At 45.9% G+C, this 27,197-nt stretch overlaps 2 protein-coding genes across 3 annotated transcripts in view; one reads left to right on the plus strand and one right to left on the minus strand.

Annotated features, from left to right (window-relative positions):
* Positions 1 to 10,774, minus strand: part of pomt2 (protein-O-mannosyltransferase 2) — a 41,159-nt gene extending 30,385 nt beyond the window's left edge. Inside the window, exons 1-5 of one of the 2 annotated variants that reach the window (XM_055640305.1) lie at positions 10,430 to 10,774; positions 5,301 to 5,385; positions 3,417 to 3,521; positions 2,220 to 2,328; positions 822 to 930 (exon numbers count right to left, since the gene is read on the minus strand). In XM_055640305.1, the coding sequence (XP_055496280.1) occupies positions 822 to 930; positions 2,220 to 2,328; positions 3,417 to 3,521; positions 5,301 to 5,385; positions 10,430 to 10,611 (590 nt within the window). In that variant the 5' untranslated portion in view covers positions 10,612 to 10,774. The remainder of the gene's footprint in view (positions 1 to 821; positions 931 to 2,219; positions 2,329 to 3,416; positions 3,522 to 5,300; positions 5,386 to 10,429) is intronic. The other variant, XM_055640306.1, reaches the window with a different exon arrangement.
* Positions 10,775 to 11,789: 1,015 nt separating this feature from the next.
* Positions 11,790 to 27,197, plus strand: part of LOC129700106 (nesprin-3-like) — a 30,240-nt gene continuing 14,832 nt past the window's right edge. Inside the window, exons 1-6 of the mRNA XM_055640307.1 lie at positions 11,790 to 11,942; positions 12,638 to 12,798; positions 16,164 to 16,336; positions 17,555 to 17,864; positions 21,158 to 21,322; positions 23,425 to 23,751. Coding sequence (XP_055496282.1) covers positions 12,652 to 12,798; positions 16,164 to 16,336; positions 17,555 to 17,864; positions 21,158 to 21,322; positions 23,425 to 23,751 — 1,122 coding nt within the window. The 5' untranslated portion in view covers positions 11,790 to 11,942; positions 12,638 to 12,651. The remainder of the gene's footprint in view (positions 11,943 to 12,637; positions 12,799 to 16,163; positions 16,337 to 17,554; positions 17,865 to 21,157; positions 21,323 to 23,424; positions 23,752 to 27,197) is intronic.

Genomic DNA, 27,197 nt, shown 5'->3' on the forward strand with positions numbered 1-27,197 from the left:
TTGTCCCTGAATTAACCGTGTCACTCTCCATTTTAATGCTTGATGCAGTTCCCAACCGCCCTACTGCTGTTTGGTGGTCTGTATACAACTCCAACAAGCGTTTTCTGCATTGGCTATTTTGCAGTTCTACCCCTTCAGACTACAGCTTCCAAGCTAATGTCTCTCCTTGCTATTGCAATAATCTCCTCTTTAACCAGCAATGCCACCCCACCTCCTCTTCCTTTCTGTCTATCCTTCCTGAATATTGAATATGCCTGCATAGAAACATAGAAAATAGGTGCAGGAGGAGACAATTCGTTGAGGAAATGGGTCAAACTCAGGCAAATGAGACAAGTTGAGCTGAAGGGTCCGTTTCTGAATAACTCAATCACTCCTTGACTTGATCATGCAAAGAAATGGAATGTTTTGACTTGCCATCTCATTGCACCGTGGATACTCAGGCAGTATCCATTTCTGTTTCACTACCCCAATTCTCTAGTTGTCAAACCCTTCCATGGCTTTGAGTCTGTCTTCTGCTTAGCCCCCTCCAGTCTTGCAATCCTCACTTCTCGCTTTTGATTGCCTGATTTAACAGAGCGTTCCCAGATCTCCAGGCCCAAAGCTTTGGAATTCCCTCCTTGATATTTTAACCCATTTCAAGGTATTCTGCAAAGCCTAATCAGACAATGTTGTACTGGATGTTCAGATTCTGTGTTTGATAGTAGTTGTACCTACAAAGTGAGCTCAGATAAGTATGAAGCAAAATGCAATCTGTTGTGGTTCAGTCCGTGTGACACATTTACCGACCACTTCATCAGGCTTGGTAAATAACTGTTACTGACCTGTCCTTCATAGCGTTGAACCTGAGCGTGCTGAGTACTGCTCCCAGAATAAAGAACATTAGGATTGGATCCAACAAGATATACTGTGAAATAGTTATACATCCAGTATCTGCCAAGGAAAAGAAAAGTTGCAGTAATTCATCCAATTCTGCAAAAGAAATATATGTTTAAATCTAGAAGTTAATGTTGCCAATGGGTTGAACATCAGCAGTTTCCAGATCATGGATGGGAAATGAGCTGATCAGCACTCGGTCTGTCTGCAAATGCAAGATTCAAACTCAACTAACTACTCCATTAGATGAGCAAAACTCTAACAGTACTGAGGAAATAGCTCCACACCATCCATGACTGAACACATATACTCATTACAACAAATAAACTACTTGAGGATCTCAGCGGAAGCAGAGGGAAGGTGAGCCATTCGGGTTGAGGCCCTGCATCAGGACTGAGAAAGTAAGGGGGAGATAGGCGGTATAAAGAGGTGAGGGTCTGGCAGGTAATAGGTAGAACCAGGTGAGGAGAGGAATGATTGGCAGATGGAGCCAGGTAGTCAATGGAAGGGGTGGAGTTTGGAGGCAGCAGCTAGTGGCGATATGTGGAGATGGATAATGCTGCTTGGTTGCATCACAGCTTGGTTTGAAAACAACTCTGCCCAAGACCGCAAGATATTGCAGCGAGCTGTGGATGTAGCCCAGTCCGTCACACAGAGCAGGCTTCTCACCATTATAGATGTAGCCCAGTCCGTCACACAGAGCAGGCTTCTCACCATTATAGATGTAGTCCAGTCTTCTCACCATTGTGGATGTAGCCCAGTCTTCTCACCATTGTGGATGCTGCCCAGTCCATCACACGGACCACACTCCCCACCATTGTAGATGTAGCCCAGTCCATCACACAGTCCAGGCTTATCAACATTGACTCCATCTACATTTCACACAGCCAACATAAACTCAATGTCTTGTCCCACCTCAGTCATTGCTTCTTCTTCCTGCTCCCGTTGGGCAGAAGATACAGAATGTCGCACCAACAGACTCAGGAACAGCGTCTTCCCCTCTGACATCAGACTTCAGAATGGTCTTTGCATAAGCTAGTGCATTCTTCTCTATCTCATTGCAGGCATTGGACTGTCTCTGGACCTATTGCGCTACAATGCTGAGATCTACATTCTGCACTGCATCTGTCCCTTCACTATACCTATTGTGCTCAAGTTCAGTTTAATAGTATTTATGTATGGTATTATCTGCTGTAAGATTCTACATAACCCACACAATTGTTGTATGATTCTATATACCCACAAAAGTGACATTGTTTGAAGGTACTGTCCTGTATAATCAGAATATCCACAATTACTCTGGCAAAGATTGAGTAAGATATTTCAATAGAACCAGAGAAACTTACCAAATATCAAAAAGACAGCAGCGAGAAGAGCAGCATTATGTGATCTGGTCAGCTCCAAAACAATGAGATATGCAAAAGGAACAAGACAGGAGCCCAGCGTTGCACAGAGCTGGAGATATTGAGAAGAAAGAGCACACAAGACAGAACAAGTTAACAATAGAAATTAAAAATAGTAATCAGAGGGTGGAAACTACACTTTGAGATGTCATACCATAGATTCACGGAGTCAAACAGCACAAAAACAGCCCCTTCAGCCCAAATAGTTCATGCCAGCCAAGCCGGCCTATGCCAGCTCACTGCCCTCTTAACCTTTCATGAACCAGTCCAAATGGCTTTTAAGTATTTTAATTGTACCCACCTCTGGCAGTTTATTTCATTTACCCACCATCCTTCCTGTGGAAAAACCTGCCCCTCAGATTTTCTTTGTCCCCACCATTCTCACATTAAACCCGTGTCCTTTACTTTGTGTTTCCTCTAGACTCAAGTTCAAGTTTGTGTTTATTGTCACTTAACCAATTAAGGTACAGTGAAATTTGAGTTACCATACAGCCATACTAAGTGAAAAGCAACAAGACACACAGCCACATAAAATAAAATTTAATATAAACATCCACCACAGCGGAATCCACATTCCTCACTGTGATGGAAGACTGTGACTCTCTATTCTATCTATGGCCCTCATCATTTTATACTCCTGGGTAAAATCATCTCTCAGTATCCTTCACTCCAGGAAAACAATCCCTAGTCTCTCCAGTATCTCCTCATAACTCAAGCCCTTTAGTCCCAGCAACATCTATGAATCTTTACTGCATCCTTCCTGGTGATAGAAACTGCAGACAATACTCCAAGTGCAGCTTGACAAATGATATTTAGAGGATATAGTCACACAGCACAAAACATTGGCCAAACTAGTTCGTATCACCTTGAAAGGTGATGAAAAGTAATGCACATGTGAAACAAGCATCTAAGATATTTGGCGGGCAATTACAAAGAACGCTAGGAAACATCAACATAGTGTACTTTTCGTTGAAAATATCTTTCGTAGCAAAATCTGCATCCTATACTGATTCTATAAATGTATATCTCAAAAAAAAAAACCCATATACAGACTGGTATCTCTCTGATCCTTTTCCTCACAAGGTACCTGCAGTTTAAGTATATGACCTCCTGCCCACCGGTTTATCCGACATTTCTTACCGCTCTCATGCCATAATAGTGGTGGTGTTCATACTTGTCTCCAGGTTTCTTAAAGAGGAAGGTACCATCATATCCAGTGAGATATCCCGCTAATCCAATTAACATCTAAAAACAGGATAATGATAACAATGTATACAGCCAAAAACACTTACAGATAAACACAACATTAAAAGCAGCACCTGGTCAGGAAAGCAACTGAAAAGCAATGAGAGAACTGGGATATATTCTAGACAAACAAGTCAAAAATAGTGATATTAAATTGTACACGACAAATGGTCAAATCCAGAAAGCACTGCAGTTCGATTGTCTCTGTTACAGAAGGACATTAAAATATTAGAGAAAGTAAAAAGATATGCAAGGATTACATCGGAATGGAGAAACCAGGGCTTTACATTAGAAATAAGTTTTAAAGGACACTTCAGAATTGTTTAAAATTATTATAGGTTGGTCAGGCTATATTTGGGGGAAATGCTTTCATAGTTGGGTAATCTACAAGTTAAAAATCCAAATGCAAAATAAGGATCAAAGTACGGCAGAGAGTTTGTAACAGGAATTACTCAGCAGATCAGACATCAGATGTGCAGCCTGAAACGATTTACACACCTGGCATTTTATACGCGCAAGGTTAGGATGTTATCTGAAATATTAACTCTTATTATTGCTCTTTCCAAGGATGTGACATTTGTTTATTGTATATCTTTATTGTCATTTCCTGAGTATTCACATACCCAGAGGAAACAAAAAAACGTTGCTCAACCAGTGTCCCTTCAGTGTGCATTAAAAATAAATAGAAATAAAATACATGTATCATGAACAAATTTAACACTCTACTAAACATTCAACAGGCGTTCCGATCGGCAGCGGCACAACAATGGCTCTGCTGCGGTGTGTCCAGGTTGGTGGTTGGTGCGCGATACTTGGCAGGGGGCAAAGTCCATTTAGCAGTCTTATAGCCTGTGGGAAGAAGCTGAGGAGCATCCTGCTGGTTTTGCAGCTAATGCTCCTGTACCTCTTCCCAGATGGCAGGATGGAGAAAATGTCATGCGATGGGTGGTAGGGGTCTTTGATGATGGAGATGGCTCTGCTGATACATCTCTTCCTGTATATGTCCAGCAGGAAAGGGAGTGGAGCACCAATAATCCTGCTGGCAGTCTTCACAATCCTGTCTAGTTGGTGCCGTTCGTACGCCTTGCAGCTCCCGAACCAGGAAGTGATGCCGTAGGTCAATGTGCTCTCGACAGTCCCCCTATAAAAAGTTCGTAGGTGTGTAGTGGGGAGACCTGCTTTACGTAGTCTACGGAGAGGGTGTATTATTCCAAGTGATCAGAATATCACAAGGGATTTGCTGCCCTGTCAGAGTTCGAGGCAACTTAGACGAGTTTGAGAGAAAACATCAAAGTAAAAGAAATGTTAAAAAATCCAAGTATGGAAAAGGACTTGAGCAGCAGACTTCATCCAGCTGACTACCTGAATAACCACGGCAGAAAAAGCTATGCATCACATGTCCTTGATGAACAGCATGGACAGGATGGGCTGAAGGGACCCTGTGACTTCAGTTGGGCATTTGGACAGATACATGGAGAGGAAAAGTTTAGAGGGCAAATGGGGCTAGTCCAGATGGGGCATCTTGGTCAGCATAGGCAAGTTGGGCAGAAGGGCTTATTTCCATGCTGCATGACTGCAAGTGGTCTGTAACTGCAAAAAACTGTGCTTTTAGCCAAAACACATAAAAAAAGAAAACAAAATAGATGTTTCCAAGGAGATGCTAGTGACACTCTTTCATCCAATATTAATTATTATTATAGACTATTTTCTCCACTCTCTCATTCCACAACAATCCTCATCATCTTTTATTTCTTTAATTCTTTATAGAGGAATTCATACCTTGCCCAGTGGAGGATGAACATCAAAGAAAAATGTCTGGTTGATGTAATAACTTCCCATTTTTCCAAAGTGAGTTTCGTCCCAGCTGTTAAGAGGAATAAAAATCCACGATGCTGGATTTGAAAAATACTGCTTTCTTAGCCAGATTCCTTACTAGCACATTCCACAGCCATGTGTAGCTAATGCATGCAAAGTAAATTGCCTATTAAAGAATAGAGCCATCAAGTCAACAGCAGAGTTCAGCCCAATTTGCCCACTAGTGTTAAACTTTTCCTATCCATATATCTTTCTGAATACCTTTCAAACATTGAAAAAGTAGCCATCCCTACTGTTTCCTTTGGCAGCTCATTCCATATTCCCATATTCACTCTTTGACTGAAAAAATTGCACTTGGCTCTTGTTTAAATCTTTCCCTTCTCACTTAAATCTCTGCCCACTAGTGTTAAACGCCCCTACTGTGGAAAAAAGACTAAACGTTCAACTTATCTACACCCCTCATTATTTCCTATATGGTCACCCCTCAACCTCCTGTGTCCAATGAAAAGACCCCAGCAAATCCAACCTCTCCCTATTGTTCCAATCAACATCCTGTTCCAGTCAATATCATTATGTACCATTTCCAGCATGGATGTAGCCCAGTCCATCACAGACCATGCTTCACAGACATTCCTTCCTGTAGCTAGTTGACCAGAACCGCAGACAATACTCCAAGTATGGTCTCACCAACAACTTGTATTGCAGGGCTCAAAATTAACGGTTGCCCAGTTGCCAAAGGCCACCTAAACTCTCGCCGGGCAACCTAAAAGCCGTGTCATTTAGCTCGGCTTGGCAAGCACCCGGGACACCTGTCATTCAACTCTGAGCGGGGGCCCCCCCTCTCTATCTCTATCACTCTCCGCCCACCATCCATGTCCGAGCTGCTGGGTTTCCGCTCTCCGGACGCTCCTCTTCCTGCCTTACACATGCGCACTGCTACGGCCAGCACATCCTCCCTCTGCACATGCGCACAACCACGGCCAGCACATCATCGGCCGCCCTACATATGCGCACTGCCATGGCAACTGGTTGGTGCCGGGCACTTTCTCCCTCCCATTACATTGTGGGGGATCTGGCTGCCATTGCTGTCCAGTCGCCGCCTCGCCACGACCGCTGAAACCCAACGCAGAATCATTCTCTGGAGCTGGAGTAACTCCCTGGAGTAACTCTTGCTTCTTGCTTTCCTGGTCCTACAAAAATATTCCAAATGGAATTTAAACTGGTGGTGGTGGTGGTGGAGGGTCCACCACCAAACTACAAACTCTGAATAATAACAGCCTATTGCACTTTATCTGTTTATTTATTGTGTATATATATGGTCTATGGTATATAGACACACTGAACTTTTATCTCCTGTTCTGTATTATGTTTACATATTCTGTTGTGCTACAGCAAGCAAGAATTTCATTGTCCTATCTGGGACACATGACAATAAAACTCTCGACTCATAACTTGGATTGAAGCAAAAAATGTTTCTTGGGGAAAAAAGAGCTGCCTTAAATTTAGTTGCGTCTGGTTGGGTGACTATGGTAGGGTGAAGACTATTCCATGCTTTAAATGTGCGGGGGAACTCCATGGCGCAGCCAGCATCTCTGGATCGAAGAAATTGGGTGACGTTTCGGGTAGAGACCCTTCTTTAGACTCCCTGTGGTTTTAGTGTTTTTAGTTTAATTGAAAGATACAGCGTGGAAACAGGCCCTTAGGCCCACCGAGTCCACACTGACCACCGATCACCAGTACACTAGTTCTATCCCACACATTAGCGACGTAAGTATTGTGTGTGTAGGAAGGAACTGCAGACGCTGAAGATAGACACAAAAAGCTGGAGTAACTCAACAGGTCAGACAGAATCTCTGGACAAAAGGAAAATATTACATTTTGGGTTGGGTCTGAAAAAGGTTCCTGCACACCTTTGGAATGTGGAAGGAAACAAGAGTACCAGGAGAAAACCCAAAAGATCAAAGGGAAAAGGAGGAAACTCCATATAGACAGCACCCATATTCAGGATCAATTCCGGGTCTCTGGCACTTTTAGGCAGCAACTTTATGGCCAATGTACTGCCCCATAGTCTTGAACTGAATTAAAACATACAGCAGGTGAAAAGGGGGACATAGCGTTACTTAAAGATTTAAGAATGACAATGGATAGTTTCTTTTTTTTAGTAACCAAAGTTATCAACGTATAATTTTTTGTGTGTGTGGGAAACAAAATATAGTGGCACAGTTGGTAGACTTGCTGCCTCACACGCCAGAGATCTGGGTTTGATCCTGTCCTCGGGCACTGTCTGTGTTGAATTTGCACATTCTTCCTGCAAGCGAGTGAGTTTCCTCCCACATCTCAAAGACGCATTGGCTTTGTAGGTTAACTTGCCTCTGTAAAATTGCCCCTAATGTGTAGGGAGTGTGTGAGGAAAGTGGGATAACAGAACTTGTGTGAAAGGGTGGTAGACAAAAAAGCTGGAGAAATTCAGCGGGTGAGGCAACATCTATGGAGCGAAAGAATAGGCAACGTTGCTTCAGACTGATGTCGGGGGGAGGGAGCGGGGGAAAAGAAAGGACGAGGCGGAGACAGAGCTGGGAATGGGAGGGGAAGGAGGGAGAAAGCAAGGACTACCTGAAATTGGAGAAGCCAATGTTCATACCGCTGGGGTGTAAACTACCCAAGCGAATGAGGTGCTGTTCCTCCAATTTGCGGTGGGCCTCACTCTAGCCATGGAGGAGGCCCAGGTCAGAAAGGTCGGATTCGGAATGGGAGGGGTTGTTGAAGTGCTGAGCCACCGGGAGATCAGGTTGGTAATTGCAAACTGAGTGGAGGTGTTGTGCGAAGCGATCGCCAAGCCTGCGCTTGGTCTCACCGAGGTTGATTATACGCTGAATAATCCAACCACATTTTTGTTTGGAAGTGGAAAGAAATAATAGAAATTGCATTCATTGCAACGCGTAAAAAGAGTTGAGACATTGTATTATAATTTTGCTGCATGTCGTTGTGGTATATATCATGTCTTAATTGGTGAACTTTAGTTTGTGACTTTATTTGAAGCAGAAATAATATGTGAATGCTTCATTGAGCATAATTCCGACTGGTAACTACGCACTTCGTCGAAGCACATTATCGCATGCGTCATGCAAGCCATCTTAAATGACCACCTAAACTGTCATTTGGCAACCTAAAAAGCTGCCTAGGTTGCCCGTCTGGAAACAGAGAAAAAAAGAAAGTTGTAACATGACGTCTCGATTTCTGTAATCAATTCCCTGACCAACAAACACTTTCTTCATCACCCTGCTCACTCGTGTCACCATTTTCTGGGAACGATGTACTTGCACCCCTTGATCTATCTGTTCTCCAGAACCCATCCATTTACTGTGCAAGTCCTGCCCGGCTTGAAGTTTTTTAAATAGTTACGGGTGCTTATCTGTACGGAGTTTGTATGTTCTACCCGTTACCGCGTGGGTTTTCTCCGAGAAGTTTGGTTTCCTCCCACACTCCAAAGACATTCAGGTTTGTAGGTTAATTGGTTTGTAAAAATTGTCCCTGGTGTAGGATAGTTTTAATGTGCGGGGATTTCAACATTTATAACAATTATACTCAATATTTATACTCAACATTTACACTCAATAGTCTGACTGACAAATGCCTTTTTGACCACTATATACCTATGATGCCCCTTTCAAGGAACCATGCACCTGTACTCCTAGATCCCTCTGCTCTACAACACTACCCAGAGGCCTACCATTCACTGTGTAGGTCCTGCCCGTTTTAGACTGCCAAAATGCAACACCTCACACTTGTATTAAATTCCATCAACCATTCCTCAGCCCACCAGGCCAATTGATCAAGATCCTGCTGCAATTTTTGACAACCATCTTCACTATCTACAATACCACCTACTTTAGTGTCATCTGCAAACTTGTACCTTTTCATCCAAATTTTTGATATAGGTGTCAAAGAGCAACTGTGACCACAGGCACACGTCTCCAGTCCGAAAAACAACCTTCTACTAACACCTTCTGCTTCCTTCCGTGAAGTCAATTCTCTACCTAGAGGTGGGGATGTGACAAAGCCTAGCATGACGTCTCCCACTCCTTCTCTCCAGTCCCGTTGAGTTCTCCACCATTTTGTGTCTACTTTCTATCCATTCAGCTATCTCTCCTTGAATCCTATGTGATATAACCTTCCAAAGCAGCCAACCAAGCAGAACCTGGTCAAATACCTTGCTGAAATCCATATATACAACTTCTACAACTCTGCCATCATCAACCATTTTGGTCACAGTTTCTAAAAACTCAATTAGATTCATGAGACACAATATCCCAAGTACAAAACCATTAATCAGCTCTTGTCCATATTGTCATGTGTGTATTATCCCTCAGAATACCTCCCCCATCCCCCCCCCCCTCCCACTCTGCCCTCCCTCCCTACCCCCCGCATCTCTCTGCCCTCCCCTTGGGTCTCTCTTTCTTATCTCTCCCTGGGTCTCTCCCCCCCCCCCCCTTCCTCTGACTACACCCCTCTTCTCTCTACTCCCCCTCACTCTACCCCTGCCCTCTCTACCCCCCCTCTCTCTACCCCCTTTCTCTACCCCCCACCCTCTCTACCTCCACCCTCTCTACCCCCACCCCTCCGTCTCTCCCCCCACACATCTACCCCTCCGTCTCTCCCCCCACACTACATCTACCCCCTCCGGGTTTCACGTCCCAGGTTTATTTCACCAAATTTCTCCCAGCTTTCCCCACTTCCGCCAAGGTCTCCCTCACTCCCCCGCCCACACTATACCTGTCTCCCCTTCTTCCCACTACACCTGCCCCCCCCCCACACTACACCTGCCCCCCCCCACACTACCCTGTCTCCCCCCACACTCCACCTGCCCCCCCCCCCACACTACACCTGTCCCCCCCCCCCACACTACACCCGTCTCTCCCCCCACACTACACCTGTCTCCCCCCCCACACCACCTGTCTCCCCCCACACATACACCCGTCCCCCCCCCCCACACACTACACCTGTCTCCCCCACACACTAACCTGTCTCTCCCCCACACTACACCCGTCCCCCACCCTACACCTGTCTCTCCCCCACACTACACCGTCACTCACCAGACGTGTTGCGGCTCCGACAGCCGGTAGAAGCGGCTGAGCAGCGACAGTGCGGTGATGAGCGGCAGCAGGAGGCCGCGGTCCGGCGCCGCTTTACTGGCCGGGTCCGGGCGCTCGGACATGTTCCCCGCCGCGCTCAGTTCACTGGCTCTCCGGGCGCGCTCGGCCGCTCTGCAGGCCATCCCGGCGCAGGCCAGACAGGCGGGCGGGCGGGCGGTCAGACTCCACTAGGCCGCGTCTCCACAGCAACGGCAGCCCCGCGCAAGCGCGGAGCCCTGTCCGGGCAGGGAAATGCAGGTGCCGGGGTGTCCCAAAGACACAAAGTGCTGGAGTAACTGGGGGCCGGGCAGCGTCTGTGGACAAAAAGGATGGCTGTCGTTTCATCGGGATCCTTCTTCACACCAGCGAGCAGTTGTGTTAAAGAAAGTCAACTGATGCAGAATAGTGTTATAGAGACAGCAACTGTGGACAATAATGCGAGAGGGTGGGGGCTACAGGGAGAGGTTGAGTAGGCTGGGTCTCTATTCAATGGAGCGCAGGAGGATGAGGGGTGATCTTATAGAGGTGTATAAAATATTGAGGGGAATAGATCGGGTAGATGCACAGAGTCTTTTGCCCAGAGTAGGGGAATCGAGGACTAGAGGGCAGGGATTTAATGTGAAGGGGAAAAGATTTAATGGGAATCTGAGGGGTAACTTTTTCACACAAAGGGTGGTGGGTGCATGGAACAAGCTGCCAGAGGAGGTAGTTGAGGCTGGGACCATCCCAAAGTTTAAGAAACAGTTGGACAGGTACATGGATAGGGCAGGTTTGGAGGGATATGGACCAAATGCAGGCAGGTGTGCCCGGTGTGGCTGGGACATGTTAGCCGGTGTGGGGAAAGTTGGGCCGATGATATACTGTATCATTCTGACTTTACATACGTGGCGGGCCATGTCCTGCTACTCCCCCTCCATCCCAACTCTCGCCCCCATCAGTAGGTGAAGCAGGGCCCCGACCAGACACATCACCTCCATGTTCTCCACAGATGCTGCCCGACCTGCTGAATTACTCCAGCACTTTGTTCTGTTTTTGCAAACCAGCGCCTGCAGTTCCCTGTATCTCCCTGGCCCCGCCCCACGCCGGGCGGAGAGAGAGCGCGAGCCGTGACGCCCCACGCCGGGCGGAGAGAGAGCGCGAGCCGTGACGCCCCACGCCGGGCGGAGAGAGAGCGCGAGCGGTGACGCCCCACGCCGGGCGGTGAGAGAGAGAGAGAGAGAGAGAGAGAGCGGTGACGCCCCACGCCGGGCCGAGAGAGAGAGAGAGAGAGCAAGCGCGAAAGCGCGCGGTGACGCCCCACGCCGGGCGGAGAGAGAGTGCGGTGACGCCCGACGCCGAACGGAGAGGACGCGGTGACGTCCAAAGATCCTATAGCTCCGCTATAAGATCTTTGGTGACGCCCCACGAGAGGTCGCGGGAACGGGCCGCGCTGGACGGGAGCTGCAGGAGGGCCGGGAGCCGGGCCGCCGACTGGGTGAGGCCGGGGTCTGGGATAGCGGAGTGCGGGTGCCCGGCATCAGAGGATACCCCGGGGGAGAGGAGGCGCCGGCTACTCCCGAAGCTTCCGGGCCGCCTCCCCGCCCGACTCCGGCCCGGGATGGAGCGGGAAGATGTTGGGCCGTCAATGGGGACGGGGGGGGGGAGGTGAGAGGAGTGTGGAACACAGTGGCTGATCCAGGTCGGGCTGCGGGAACGCGATGTGCAGGACTAACAACAGGAACCCGGATCCAGTGGGAGGGGTAAGGGCAGCAGCCGAGCTGGGGTTTGGGGATGTTGTGGAGTTGGGACGTGACTGTGGGAAGTGAAGGGGGTGAGGTTGACAGTATCGGTGTGGATCTGAACGCCCAGCATTTGTGTTCTGGCTTAGGTTGAAGCCTGGTGCAGGTCCTTGTGTTGTCCCCAGGCATGCGGGCTACTCTGGTCATCCTGTCCTTGGTGCAGCCAGCCCAGTGTGGTCCCCAGGACCTCCTGCTTGCTCCTCTGGCGGATGCTGCTCCCCTGCTCCACGATCGTTCTGAAGGTTAGCACATTGGCAGTCCGTTGCTGTTCTTAGAACAGGGCACAGGAAGCAGCTCTGGATATTGCAAGCCGCCCCAGGATGTGAGCCACTTACTGCAATACCTGGTTGGTGTGTGTCAATTTCTAATTGTGATCTGCTTCTCTCCACAGTTCCCATCGCTGAAATGGCTATGCAGGGAGCAGAGGAGGATTTTGAAACCTGCTTCACAAATGCTCAGTCCTGGATGAAAATAATCCAGGAACGTTTGCAAGTCACTGACAATGTTGAAGGATCAAAGAAAGCTCTGGAAGCCAGGCTGAAGGAGACTGAGGTGAGGAGGAGTTAAGTGTTCAAGAAGGAACTGCAGATGCTGGAAGATCGAAGGTACACAAAAATGCTGGAGAAACTCAGTAGGTGCAGCAGCATCTATGGAGCGAAGGAAATATGGAGCGAGGAGGAGTTAACGTTGGTTAATGTGAAGCTTACCCTGGATTCTGTGTTCCTCTCTATGAATGTATCCAGCGTACACCAAACCAAAGAAGTAATTTCTAATATTTGAACTAGTGTTTATTCTTCGAGTTCTGCTTGCTGGTTGTAAGAATCACAATGCACCAACTTTGCATAGGTTGAGCAACATTTGTGAAGATCAGTCTGAAGAAGGGTTTCGGCCCAAAACGTTGCCTATTTCCTTCGCTCCATAGATGCTGCTGCACCCGCTGAGTTTCTCCAGCATTTTTGTGTACCTTCAATTTTCCAGCATCTGCAGTTCCTTCTTAAACACGACTATTAGTGTTTGTTTGATGGGATGATGGTTTGGGAACCATGGTCATCTCTCATGGGCAGATGGTTCATAGCCTGTGTAGATTCTGTCACAATTGTCTCCTGTCTTTAGGGGATGTTGAAGCAGTCTTTTCTCAGAATTATACACAACAGAAATGGGCCATTCGGCCCAAATCATCGGTGCCAACCAAGCTAGCCCATTTTCCTGTGTTTGTCCATTTCCCTACAAACCTTCCCTATCAATGAAACTGACCAAATGGCTTTTAAATGGATATTTATATGGCAGAGATTATTTAGATTCTTGATTAATATGGGTGCCAGGGGTTATAGGGAGAAGGCAGGAGAATAGGGTTAGGAGAGAGAGATAGATCAGCCATGATTGAATGTGGAGTACACGATGAACCAAAAGGCCAAATTCTGCTCCTATCAGTTTACCTATGAAATGTTATACACCTTCATCACCATCTTGTCTACCTGCCTCACCACCTTTGACAAACTATGTACGCTGAAGTATCTCTGCTCCAGTGCATTGCCATTTACTGTGTAATTCTTGGTTTATCATACCAAAATGAATTACTTTGCTCTTGTTGGAATTAAATTGCAGATACCATTCCTTTACCTACAGATCTAGATCTTGTAACTTTGGATGGCTGCCTTCACTGTCTACCACACCACGCTATGTTTGTCATCTACTAACTTACTAACCATGCCATCAACATTCTCATCCAAAGCAAAAAACAGTGGACCCAGCACTGTTTCCTATCCCACACAACTGACATAGGCCTCCAATCTGAAAAGCAACAGGCCAACCAGACGCTCGCTGGCCAAGTTCATAATCTAGCTTAGACAATAGGTACAGGAGTAGGCCATTCGGCCTTTTGAGCTTACCCTGGGCCCCATATGGTTTAACCTTCTGGACCCGCTTGCACATGGGATTTGTTAAAGTCCATGTCGACAGGACCATTTCCCCTGTTCTCGTCAATCCTCTTGCTCGCCTCTTCAAAAGAACCTCTCAAATTTATGAGACCCAATTTCCCACTCACAAAGCTAAGTTGACTATCCTTAATCTGTCCTTTCCTTTCCAAATGCAGATAAATCTGATTCTTTGTCAATCTAAATTCAAGAAAACTTGACTCAAACACTTGTTGCTGTCGAAATCGATTCTTTATTGCAGCGCTGCGATAATTCTCTGAACCCTCCAACACAGAGCTAACAGCTCCGGGGCAGGTCCAGGGAACTAGTGACTCTGGTACAAAATCAAGGCATTATATAGGTATTAGACAGCAGTACAGAGGGTATGGAAAACTAGTAACCAATCACCTGAATCCTTCCGGTGATTTACACCAGTTGTACTCACATGACCACCCCCCCTCTCTCTGGCCTCTTTTACAACCCTCGTTTGCCTCATGGTTTTTACCTTTGTTTAGAATCATTTCATTTCAACAAAGTGAAACCACAGAAAAGTAGGCTCAATTATCAGAGACCACCCCTCAAAATATAAGAGGCACATATAATATAACGATCACACAATTCAAACAAACAAAACATATTTTCCATATTGGGAAGAAAGCTATTTCTACAGATCTAAACAAGGTCTAATGTTTACAATCCTATTTAAAACGCAATACATTTCACAATGTACCCTGTACCAGGTTAATTCCAGGGCTGGTGGGATGGATCCACCGGGTGGCGCCACCTCTGTAGCTGCCTCGCCTACTCTGTTTTTATTATTTTAAGTATGTTTTGAATGTTTGTTTTAATGTTTCTTAGTATGTCTTATGTGGGTGGGGATTGGGGAAACTTTTTCCAGTCACTTACCGCGACGGAGATGCGATTTTCTCCGTGTCGCATCTCCCCCCCCGCGGCCTAACAAGCTGGAGTGGAGTGGCCTTTCCTGGAGACCGGCCCGGAGCTTTAAGCCGCGGGCGCAGAGCAGAACTTACCATCGCGGAACCGGGGATCCTTTGCCGATGATCGTGAGAAGAAGAGCTCCGACCGCGGGGACATTAACAACGTAAAGCTCATGGTTTCCGGTAAGAAGAGGCCGACACAGGAGCTCCGTGCCGCGGAGTGTTCCAATCCGTTCCAACATCAGTGTTTTGATCACCCCGACGAGAGGGCTTGGACATCGGACTGTCGGCAACGGCAAGTGCCCCGACCACGGGTGAATAAAGAGGAAGATGACTGAACTTTATTGCCTTCCATCACAGTGTGTATTGTCTTCTTGTCACGCCGTATGGCTGTACGGTAACTCAAATTTCACTGTACCTTAGTTGGTTAAGTGACAATAAACACAAACTTGAACTTGACACATGATGAAAGAATGGGTCGACTGGGCTTATATTCAGTGGAATTTAGAAGGATGAGAGGGATCTTATAGAAACATATTATTCTTAAGGGATTGGAGAGGCTCGATGCAGGAAAAATGTTCCAGATGTTGGGGGAATCCAGAACTAGGGGTCAGTTTAAGAATAAGGGGTAGGCCATTTAGGACTGAGACGAGGAAAAACTTTTTCACCCAGAGAGTTGTGAATCTGTGGAATTCTCTGACACAGAAGCCAGTGGAGGCCAATTCACTGGATGTATTCTAGAGAGAGTTAGATTTAGAGAGAGTTAGATTTAGCTCTTAGGGCAAATGGAATCAAGGGATATGGGGCGAAAGCAGGAACGGGGTACTGATTTTGGATGAGCAGCCATGAGCATATTGGATGGTGGCGTTTGCTCCAAGGGTCGAATAGCCTACTCCTGCACCTGTTTTCTATGTTTCTATTAGTTTAAGCTGGCATCATGTTCGGCACAAACCATGTGCACCATGAGTCTGTTCATGTGCTACATTGTTCTATGATGCATGTAACCTGCTAGACTCAACCTAGTTCTCAAGAGTTAATCAGTAACTTCATTTGGTCTGTTGGACAGGAAATCTTGGCTGAGGAACCTGAAGGAAGAATGTGGATGCAATTGGTACAGGTGAAGGCAGATTTGCTTCTGGAAGACAACAGTGATGACAAGAAGCACGAGATCCACAGGGCATTGAAACAGATTAAAACAGCGTGGGAAGATACACAGACAAACATGGTGCATTGTCACAGGTAGATGTTATATTCCGGACGGCAGAATGAATCACTACTTACACACTGGTTGCCTGGATCACGAGAGAGAGAGATTTATTACCCTACATTCCCTGCTTATAATGAACACCAACTCATTAACATACACATGAATATGTATGAATACATTACAGTAGTGGTCTCGCACAATCTGGGGATATTTGCAGTGACTAGCTCACTTTAAGAATCTGGTAAAATGTTTGCTCTCAAGGTCATTTGATAGATATCAAAGAAAAGTTTCAATGTTCCAACAAGCAGAGCAGATCTTGGCTTGTTTCTGAATAAGAGAGAGGAGAGGAGTGCAGAATGTGGGGGAGGTGGGGGTGTGCATGGAGAGACCAGGAGTGGGCTGGACGACCACCAACCACCACCGGTCTCCACTGCCCACGTTGCACCAAGGTGTGTGGATCGCAGATCGGCCTCTACAGACATCTGCAGACCCACAGGTAGATGACCCTATGGAGAGGAGAGGACAGTCACACTCGTTTCGAATGACCACCGATGATGATGGTCAGGAGGTGCACATTGGCTTCACATCCAGCTACATGGTGGTAGAAAGAATTCCTCAACTCTGCGTCTTTAAAAGATTCAAGATGTATTCCCTTGAAAAACAGATCTTACTCATGAGATCCAGGCGCCTGAATCCCTTTCTCTTCATAACTAAATCTCACATTAGCCTCCTTTGTCCCTTTGTGAGATTCCTTTGTGAAATTCTCTGCCTCAGAGGGCGGTGGAGGCAGGTTCTCTGGATGCTTTCAAGAGAGAGCTAGATAGGGTTCTTAAAAATAGCGGTCAGGGGATATGGGGAGAAGGCAGGAATGGGGTACTGATTGGAGATGATCAGCCATGATCACATTGAATGGCGGGGCTGGCTCGAAGGGCCGAATGGCCTACTCCTGCACCCATTGCCTATTGTCCCGAGAAACAACCTTGTGTAACCAATCTGCTCATTACTGGGTGTTTCTAACTCCGATCGGGTCGGAAAAAGGGGCCCAATTTAAATTGATGCTAATCTTTCCTCACTTCCACAAAATGGCACAAAGTGCTAGAGTAACTCAGCAGGACGGGCAGCATCTGTGGAAAACATAAATATCCACGTTCTCCAGAGATGCTGCCTGACCAGCTGATTTACTCCAGCACTTTGTCATTTTTATATATTAACCAGCATATGCAGTTCTTTGTTTCTTCGGTGTCTTTCAGTCGAATTGAATGGGTGTTATTGCACTGGACGGAGTACTTGAAGGCGAGGGAGGACTATTTCGCATGGCTGGTAAAAATGAAACAGAAGCTGGAGTCTGATCTTGAATCACAACTGACCTTAAAGGACAAGAAACTTCAGTTAAACCATCACAAAATTCTGCTGGACAACATCTTTAACCAGACAGCTTTGCTCGAGCGCCTTCTCCAGGAATCGGGGTCCTTGTTCACCAAAACCGCAGATGAGACCCTCAATAAGGAAGCTCAACAGAAATTAAAACGGGATCACGAGGAACTTGAGATGAAAGCCAAGGTAGGATACATTCCTTGCTTCTCTGCTTCTTGTGGAGATCGATGAGTGGTGTGTAGCCGCATGGATTTCTGTGCAAGTTTTTGTTCATCTGTTTATCAAAGATCAGCTTGGGACATTAACAAAACATTATTCAATCGTGTTTTAGATTCTGAATGGAAAATGTTGTGCAATTCTGGCAGCAGAAAGTATGTCAAGTCCTGCAGGTGTTGAAGGGTTTTTCCAGGATGGAGGATTTCAGTGGCTTGGGGCTGGAATGGTTCAGAGCAGAGGTTTCACAGATGGATAGAAATGTTCAGTAGCAGAAGGGTCAGAGAACACAGGTTTAAGGTAATTAGCACAAGTCCCAGAGCCATACGGAGACTGTCACATTGCAGTGTTGGGATCCAGGGCATCACACACGATAGGTGATGGAAGCCGATCCATGAGTGAATTCCTTAGACGATTGAATAGCTCTTTCTAAAACTGGAACAGACGGGCAAAGTTATTTAGTATTAGTTTTTTGGAGATACAGCACGGAAACAGGCCCTTCAGCCCACCGGAGAAAATCCACGCAGGTCACGGGGGGAATGTACAAACTCTGTATAGACAGCACCCGTAGTCAGGATCGAACCCGGGTCTCCAGTGCTGCATTCGCTGTAAGGCAGCAACTCTACCGCTGCTCCACCATGACCGCCCTGTGCCACCACGACTACTCAAATCTTGTTGCATGATTCTGTATGAATAAATTAAGAAACAATTTTAGATATCATGGGACGCAGAAATATTGTGGATGAGATCTGTATTCATTAGCTGCGAGAAGCCGGGGAAGAGATAGCTGGGGCCGAAAGAGATTTTTGTATCTTTGTTAGGTAGCTGCAAGTGAAGTGCACAGCACACACGGAACAGCGCACAAGGAACAACAGCGCCCGCACACGACAGCCCGCACACACACGGGACAGCGTGCACGTAACAGCACACACACACAACAGCGCACACACACGGAACAGCACACACACGCAACAGCACGCACGGAACAGCACGCACGGAGGGCTAGTATGGACATTGTGGACTGAATGGATTTTTGGACTTGCAGTTCACTAAGTCATGGGTGGTGGGCTGGCACTTCAGTCACTTACAGCTGGTGGGCTGGCATTTCACTTACTCATGGCTGGTGGGCTGGCAGCCCAGTCACTCACAGCTGGTGGTGGCAGTTCACTCAGTCACCCCTCTTCCCTTCTCCCCCCCACTCTGCTCCATGCCATTCCCCCTCCCCCACATGCATTCAGTCCATCTACCCTCAATCTCCCCCCATGCACTCTTAGTGGCTCTCCACACACACACACACATTCACACAGATACTCAGACACTCATGCAGACACACACACAGAGAGACACAGTCAAACACTCACACATACACAGACACTTATACACACACTCATCCACAGACACAGCAACTCATACATAAGCACGCACAGACAGACGACGTGCACACACACTTAGAAGCAATAGAGATACTATCTGCAAGAATTTTAGAACCAATAGACAATTTTTTGCAAGCATTGTAGAACCAAAAAATACACATTCTGCAAGCATTGTAGAACCAAAAGACACTTTTTGCAAACATTTTAGAACCAATAGACCCTTTTTGCAAACATTGTAGAACCAAAAAATACACATTCTGCAAGCATTGTAGAACCAAAAGAGACACTTTTTGCAAACATTTTAGAACCAATAGACCCTTTTTGCAAACATTTTAGAACCAATACACTTTTTGCAAGCATTTAGAACCAATAGACATTTTTTGCAAACTTTAGAACCAATAGTCTTTTTTTTTTACAAGCTTTAGAACCAATAGACACTTTTTGCAAATATTTTAGAACCAATAGACACTTTTTGCAAGCATTTTAGAACCAAAAATTCTAGAACGTCCTTTAAAATTTCGTTGTACATGGCCCATGTTAAATGACAATAAAGAAACTATTCTATTCTGTATAGACACTTTTTGCAAGCATTTTAGAACCAATAGACACTTTTTGCAAATATTTTAGAACCAATAGACACTTTTTGCAAGCGTTTAGAACCACTAGACATTTTTTCCAAACTTTACAACCAATACACATTTTTTCACAGCTTTAGAACCAATTGACCCTTTGCCTGCAAGCATTGAAGAACCAATAGAGGCACACCACTTCTGGCTTTTATAGCCAATCCCACATTTTTGCAAACATTTAGAACCAATAGAGACTTTTTTTGCAAGCTTTTAGAACCAATAGACATTTTTTTTGCAAGCTTTAGAACCAATAGACATTTTTTGCAAGCTTTTAGAACCAAAAGACATTTTTTTGCAAGCTTTAGAACCAAAAGAGACATTTTTTTGCAAGCTTTAGAACCAATAGACACTTTTTGCAAACATTTTAGAACCAATAGAGACATTTTTTGCAAGCTTTAGAACCAATAGACACTTTTTGCAAATATTTTAGAACCAATAGACACTTTTTGCAAGCATTTTAGAACCACTAAGGGCACTCACATTTGAGTAGACATGTGTTCAGTGTTATTCACAGCTCAGAGAAACGTGACCCTCTGCCTTCCTCCATCTTGAAGAGTGAGTGAGGCACACCACTTCCTGGTTTTATAGTCCCTCCCCCCTGCCGCCAGTGGGGGCTGCAGAGAGAATGGGGAAATTTGTAAAAACATTAATATCTCTCTCATTTTTCATTGACGGGAAAAATCCTCGGCACACATGCGGCGGAGGGGGGCTCTGAGCAAGGTGGCCAAAAATGATGGCCCTAGGTGGCGGCGTTCTCTGGGAAATTGCAGCACAGACGGCCAAAAGCGGTCAAGAACAGAGATTTCGTAATATAGATATATATATATATAATATATAACATAGAAGAAAGAGATACACACTATCTCTAATCTAATAGATACACACTAATCTACAAGAGGTAGGTTAAAAGAGATTTGGGACAAAAATAAGACAATTGACCAGATTGTTTAACATGATGAGTTGGGTTGAAGCCTGTTTCTGTGCGGAGTGATTCTATGAATACCAGAAAGTAAAAAATTAACGTTATAGCTCGGAAGGTCTGACCCATTGAAAGAGTCCGCAGAGCCGGTGAGTTTAACATCAGCCTGTTGAAAGGGAGGTGGCAACAGCACCTTGAAAGATGTGACTGCCTCCAACTCACTCATAGAAGTGGGGGGATCTGATCAAGTCGGTTGAAAGTTGGGGGGGTTACTTGTGGAAATAAATAATTGGATTGATGTGTGTAATGAATCCACTAAGATTTCAAATCGTGTTCATATTTCAGCAAAAGGTGACGAATTTGGAAGGAATTGTGCAGCAGCATCAGGTTTATCTGGACAACTGGGAGAGATTCCAAAACTGGCTGCAGTTAATGACAGAAAAGTACGACCGTTGCATGACACACAAGAGCAGCAAGCATCACCTGGATGGATCACTCCGGGAACTGCGGGTAAACAATGCTTTCAACTTCACAACTATGTGTATCTGTAAAGAGGTGACTATTAAACAGCGAGAGGGACTTGGAGGTGCAAGAAACTGCAGATGCTGCAATGTCTTGTGTCTCCGACAAAGACATTTCTTCTGTAGAGGGCAAATACCATTTCTTTGGTCTCTTAATTAATGACCAAACAAAGAATTAATGATGTTCCTGTTTTGGGCTCATGGTGGGTAAAATGTATTTTCCTGTTCCAACTGCTTTCTAAATCTTCTGTTATGATGCCTTTTGTAAGGTACACAAAATTGCTGGAGAAACTCAGCGGGTGCAGCAGCATCTATGGAGCGAAGGAAATAGGCGACGTTTCGGCCCGAAATGTCGCCTATTTCCTTCGCTCCATAGATGCTGCTGCACCCGCTGAGTTTCTCCAGCAATTTTGTGTACCTTCGATTTTCCAGCATCTGCAGTTCCTTCTTGAACAACATGATGCCTTTTGTAATTGATTCTAGCACTCACCCACCACAGATTGGAGACTTGCTGCTCTGTCCTTGATTTTGATCGTGGGATTTTATTTACCACCATTCAGTCTCTGTGTAGCTTGTCAGTTGGGTGACCAAAATGGAACATAATGCTTGACATAATGCTAGAGGTAATGGTGGAAGCAAATGTGATAGTGGTGTTTAAGAGACTAATAGATGGGCACACCGATATGCAGGGAATGGATGGATATGGATCATGTGCAGACTGACGAGATTAATTTCATTTGTCGTCATGTTCAACACAAATACAATGGGGCAAAGGGCAAATTCTTGCTCTGGACTGTTTTATGATGCATGTCACCTCTCAGCCTCCTTTACTTCAGCTAGAACAGACCCAGCCATGCAACTGGAGCCTTCCAATCCAGGCAACTTTCTTGTGAATCTTTTTGGAACACACTCTAGCTTAATCATATCCTTAATCTATTTTGCAATGTCTCCAGGTCAATTTCCTTTGGAGGTGAATTGATTAATCACCTTTGTGGCCTTATTTTCATAATTTCTCTTTATTGTGTCCTTGCACATCCTTTAATGAAAGTAAGCATGCAGGTGCAGCAGGCAGTAAAGAAAGCTAAAGGCATATTGGCCTTCATAGTGAGAGGATTTGAGTTTAGGAGCAAGGAGTTGTACAGGGCCCTGGTGAGACCACACCTGGAGTATTGTGTGCAGTTTTGGTCTCCTAATTTGAGGAATGACATTCTTACTATTGAGAGAATGCAGCGTAGGGCCACCAGGTTAATTCCTGGGATGGCGGGACTGACATGAAAGAATGGATCGACTAGGCTTGTATTTACTGGAATTTCGAAGGATGAGAGGAGATTTATAGAAAAATGTAAAATTCTTAATGGATTGGACAGGCTAGATGCAGAAAAAATGATCCCAATGTTGGAGTCCAGAACCAGGGGTCACAGTTTAAGATTAAGGAGTAGGCCATTTAGGACTGAGATGAGAAAAATCTTTTTCACCCAGAGAGTTGTGAATCTATGGAATTCTCTGCCACATAAGGCAGTGGAGGTCAATTCTATGGATGTTTTCAAGTGAGAGTTAGATTTAGCTCTTAGGGCTAAAGGAATCAAGGGATATGGGGAAAAAGCAGGAACGGGGTAGTGATTTTGGATGATCAGCCATAATCATATTGAATGGTGATGCTGGCTCGAAGGGCTGAACGGACTACTCCTGCACCTATTTTCTATGGTTCTGTGTTTCTCTTTGGCCCAATTTGCCCATACTGACCAAGATGCCCCATCTATTCTAGTTCCACCTGCCCATGTCCTTCAGATCCTCTCCTATCCATGTACCTTGGTCTTTCTCTCCTCATTCTCCTCTGTGTATGTGTCCTCCCTGCTGCCGTATTGTAGGATGTGAATCCCCATGGTGTAGGAGCACACCCTGGCCTGCCCAGATGAGCTCGAGTTGTTTGTGTGCCATGGGCAGTGGGGGGGAAGAAGCAGAATGCTGCTTTTGTAGTATAGTTGTTTCTGGAGTTATTGTCTCCAAAACGCCATGACGATCTACAGCTTCTACACTCAAAACCGCAGCGAATCATATACTTCACGTAAACTTCATCCCAAACGTTTTCAGGAGTTGTGCGACACTCTCAGCAGCAAGGAAGGAGAGCTGGACAATCTGCAGACCCAAGCTGAAGCTGTGATACGGAACACATCCCCCAAAGGAGCGGAGAATGTCGTCAGAGACCTGGAGAAACTGAGGACGGACTGGGAGAAGCTGAAACTGAAGTGTCGACAGGCGGAAGGCCCATTGCAGTTGGAAAGGCAGTCCTTGCTGGAGTACCAGTCCAGGGCTGAGCAATTGGAGAGAGAAGCGGCCGAGTTATTAGACCGATTACGGACCCTGGATATACAACCTCCTGATGAGAATGAGCCTGAGATTGTGTGGCGACAGTGTCTGGTAAGCTTTGTTTTGGGGGAAGCAGGTCATTGCTTTTGGCCACTGGGAATCGGGATAGGGGGATGTCAAAAGCTGGACGTTGCTTTGAAACCCTAAATGTTTCAGCTCCATTGACCAGATCTTTTGTAGGGAAGGCAAAGTCACTGCCGTCATGCCTTTCTCTGGTCACCTCTCCCCATTGCCACTGACTGATTTAAATTAGACCACAACATTGCATTTCACCTTGGAGTTAAGTTTCTCCTGCGCTACCACTATTTCAGATTCTGTTATAGATGAGTTCTTACTAGGGTCTCCCTGATACCATTATAGATGAGGGTCTCACTAGGATCTCCTCTGTACCATTATAAATAAGGCTCTCACTAGAGGAGATGCAACACCTGTCCCTTTACATCCCCCCTCGACTCCATCCAAGGGCCGAAACAGTCTTTCCAGGTGAGGCAGTGGTTCACTTGCACCTCCTCCTACCTCATCTACTGTATCCACTGTTCCTGGTGTCAACTTCTGTACATCGCCGAGACCAAGCGCAGGCTCGGCGATCGTTTCGCTGAACTCCTCCGCTCAGTCTGTCGTAACCTACCTGATCTCCCGGTTGCTCAGCACTTCAACTCCCCCTCCCATTCCCAATTTGAACTTTCAGTCCTGGGCCTCCTACATTGTCAGAGTGAGGCCCAGCACAAATTGGAGGAACAGCACCTCATATTTCGCTTGGGTAGCTTACACCCCAGCGGTATGAACATTGACTTCTCTAACTTCAGATAGCTTTCCCTCTCTCTCCATCCCCTCCCCGTTCCCAGTTCTCCCGCCAGTCTTATTGTCTCCGACGACATTCTGTCTCTGTCCTGCCCATTCCCCTGACATAAGTCTGAAGAAAGGTCTCGACCCGAAACGTCACCTTTTCCTTCTCTCCAGAGATGCTGCCTGTCCTGCTGAGTTACTCCAGCATTTTGTCTGCCATTATTCCTGATTTGTTCGTAAGCTTCACCTTGTCTCAGATCACCCATTATTTAGCGGCCCATTGCTGAACAATTCCAACACTCCTGGTTGTTCTCCAATATTTGCAACTGACTCACCACATCAAACTGTTGGCCCAATCCTAGCACCAAACTGTCGTATATTGTTGACCCCTCCCACATGCCCTCCTGCTTACGTTTTGGCCTCCTCTGGCTTTCCCTCATCAATGTATAGGGACACACGGTTTTGTAAATGGGTAATTGAAATCCAAAACAAAGCAACTTATACTAAATCTTCTAAATGCCTGGCTAAATTTAGCTGGAATAATGCAACCTATTTTGGGCACTTTGGAAAGACCTTGAAGATTGTCTGAAACTGGAGAAATCAATGATCATGCCGTTGGGTTGTAGAATCACCAGGTGGACAATGTGGTGCTGTTTGCGATTGCCCTCACTCTGGCAGTGGAGGAGGTCATGGACAGACAAATCGATGTGGGAATGGGAGGGGAAATAAAATGGCTCACAACCGGGATATCCAGCTGGTCACTGTGGGCAGATTACAGTGCTCGACAAAGCAGTCTCCTAGTCTGTGCTTGACCTAGCCAATGTAGAGACCACAAGTTAAGACAAATGTGGGTCCCATTGAGACAGAAACAGGTGAATTTATTATGGGGAACAAGGAAATGGCAGACGAGTTGAACAGTTACTTTGGATGTGTCTTCACTAAAGAAGGCACAAACAATCTCCCAGATGTACTAGTGGCCAGAGGACCTAGGGTGACGGAGGAACTGAAGGAAATTCACATCAGGCAGGAAATGGTGTTGGGTAGACGGCTGATAAATCCCCAGGGCCTGATGGTCTGCATCCCAGGATACTTAAGGAAGTGACTCTAGAAATCGTGGAAGCATTGGTGATAATTTTCCAATGTTCTATAGATTCAGGATCGGTTCCCGTGGATTGGAGGGAAGCTAATGTTATCCCACTTTTTAAGAAAGGCGGGAGAGAGAAAATAGAGAATTATAGACCAGTTAGCCTGACATCGGTGGTGGGGAAGATGCTGGAGTCAATTATAAAAGATGAAATAGCGGCACATTTGGATAGCAGTAACAGGGTCGGTCCGAGCCAGCATGGATTTACGAAGGTGAAATCATGCTTGACTAATCTTCTGGAAATTTTTGAGGATGTAACTAGAAAAATGGACAAGGGAGAGCCAGTGGATGTAGTGTACCTGGACTTTCAGAAAGCCTTTGATTAGGTGATTAGTTGGCAAAGTTTAGAGCACATGGTATTGGGGGTAGAGAGCTGACATGGATAGAAAATTGGTTGGCAGACCGGAAACAAAGAATAGGGATTAACGGGTGCCTTTCAGAATGGCAGGCAGTGACTAGTGGGGTACCGCAAGGCTCGGTGCTGGGACCACAGCTATTTACAATATCCATGAATAATTTAGATGAAGGGATTAAAAGTAACATTAGCAAATTTGAAGACGACGCAAAGCTGAGTGGCAGTGTAAACTGTGAAGAGGATGCTATGAAATTGCAGGGTGACTTGAACAGGTTGGGGGAGTGGGCAGATGCATGGCAGATGAAGTTTAATGCAGATAAATATGAAGAAGGGTTTCGGCCCGAAACGTTACCTATCTCCTTCGCTCCATAGATGCTGCTGCACCCGCTGAGTTTCTCCAGCATTTTGGTGTACCTGCCTACTTTCAATGACTGATGTACCATGACACAAAGGTCTTGTTGCATCTTCCCTTTACCTAATCGCCCACCATTCAGATACCATACAAGATGTGCAGTGAAATGAAAGTGGCAATGCCTGCGGATTGTGCAAAACAACAGAACAGAATAGAACAGAATCAGTATTTACATGTTAGAAAAAACAATTTTAAATAGACACAACACAACAGTAAATTAGTACAGTAAATTAGTCCCTGGTGAGATAAGAGTTTACAATCCTGCTGGCCTGCGGGAAGAAACTCCGTCTCATGTTATCTGACTGTAGCAGCTGGAATAGTCCTTTGCTGCGGTAATAGGGGTCCCCCATAATGTTGCTGGCTCTGGATCTGCATCTCCTGGTGTATAATTCCTGCAGGGGGGCCAGTGTAGTTCACATAGTGCGTTCGGCAGAACGCACTACTCTCTGCACAAATTGTTAATATATATTGTAAATAACTGGGGTCCTAGCACTGAGCCTTGCGGCACCCCACTAGTCACTGCCTGCCATTCAGAAAAGGACCCGTTAATTCTTACTCTTTGCTTCCTGTCTGCCAACCAGTTCTCTATCCATGTCAATATGCTACCCCCAAAACCATGTGCTCTAATTTTGCACACTAATCTCCTGTGTGGGACCTTGCCAAAGGCTTTTTGAAAGTCTAGATGCACCACATCCACTGTTCTCCCTTATCCATTCTACTTGTTACATCCTCAAACAATTCCAGAAGATTAGTCAAGCATGATTTCCACTTCATAAATCCATGCTGACTTTGACCAGTCC

Source organism: Leucoraja erinacea, chromosome 9, assembly GCF_028641065.1.
Source record: "Leucoraja erinacea ecotype New England chromosome 9, Leri_hhj_1, whole genome shotgun sequence".
Taxonomy (NCBI): Eukaryota; Metazoa; Chordata; class Chondrichthyes; order Rajiformes; family Rajidae; genus Leucoraja; species Leucoraja erinaceus.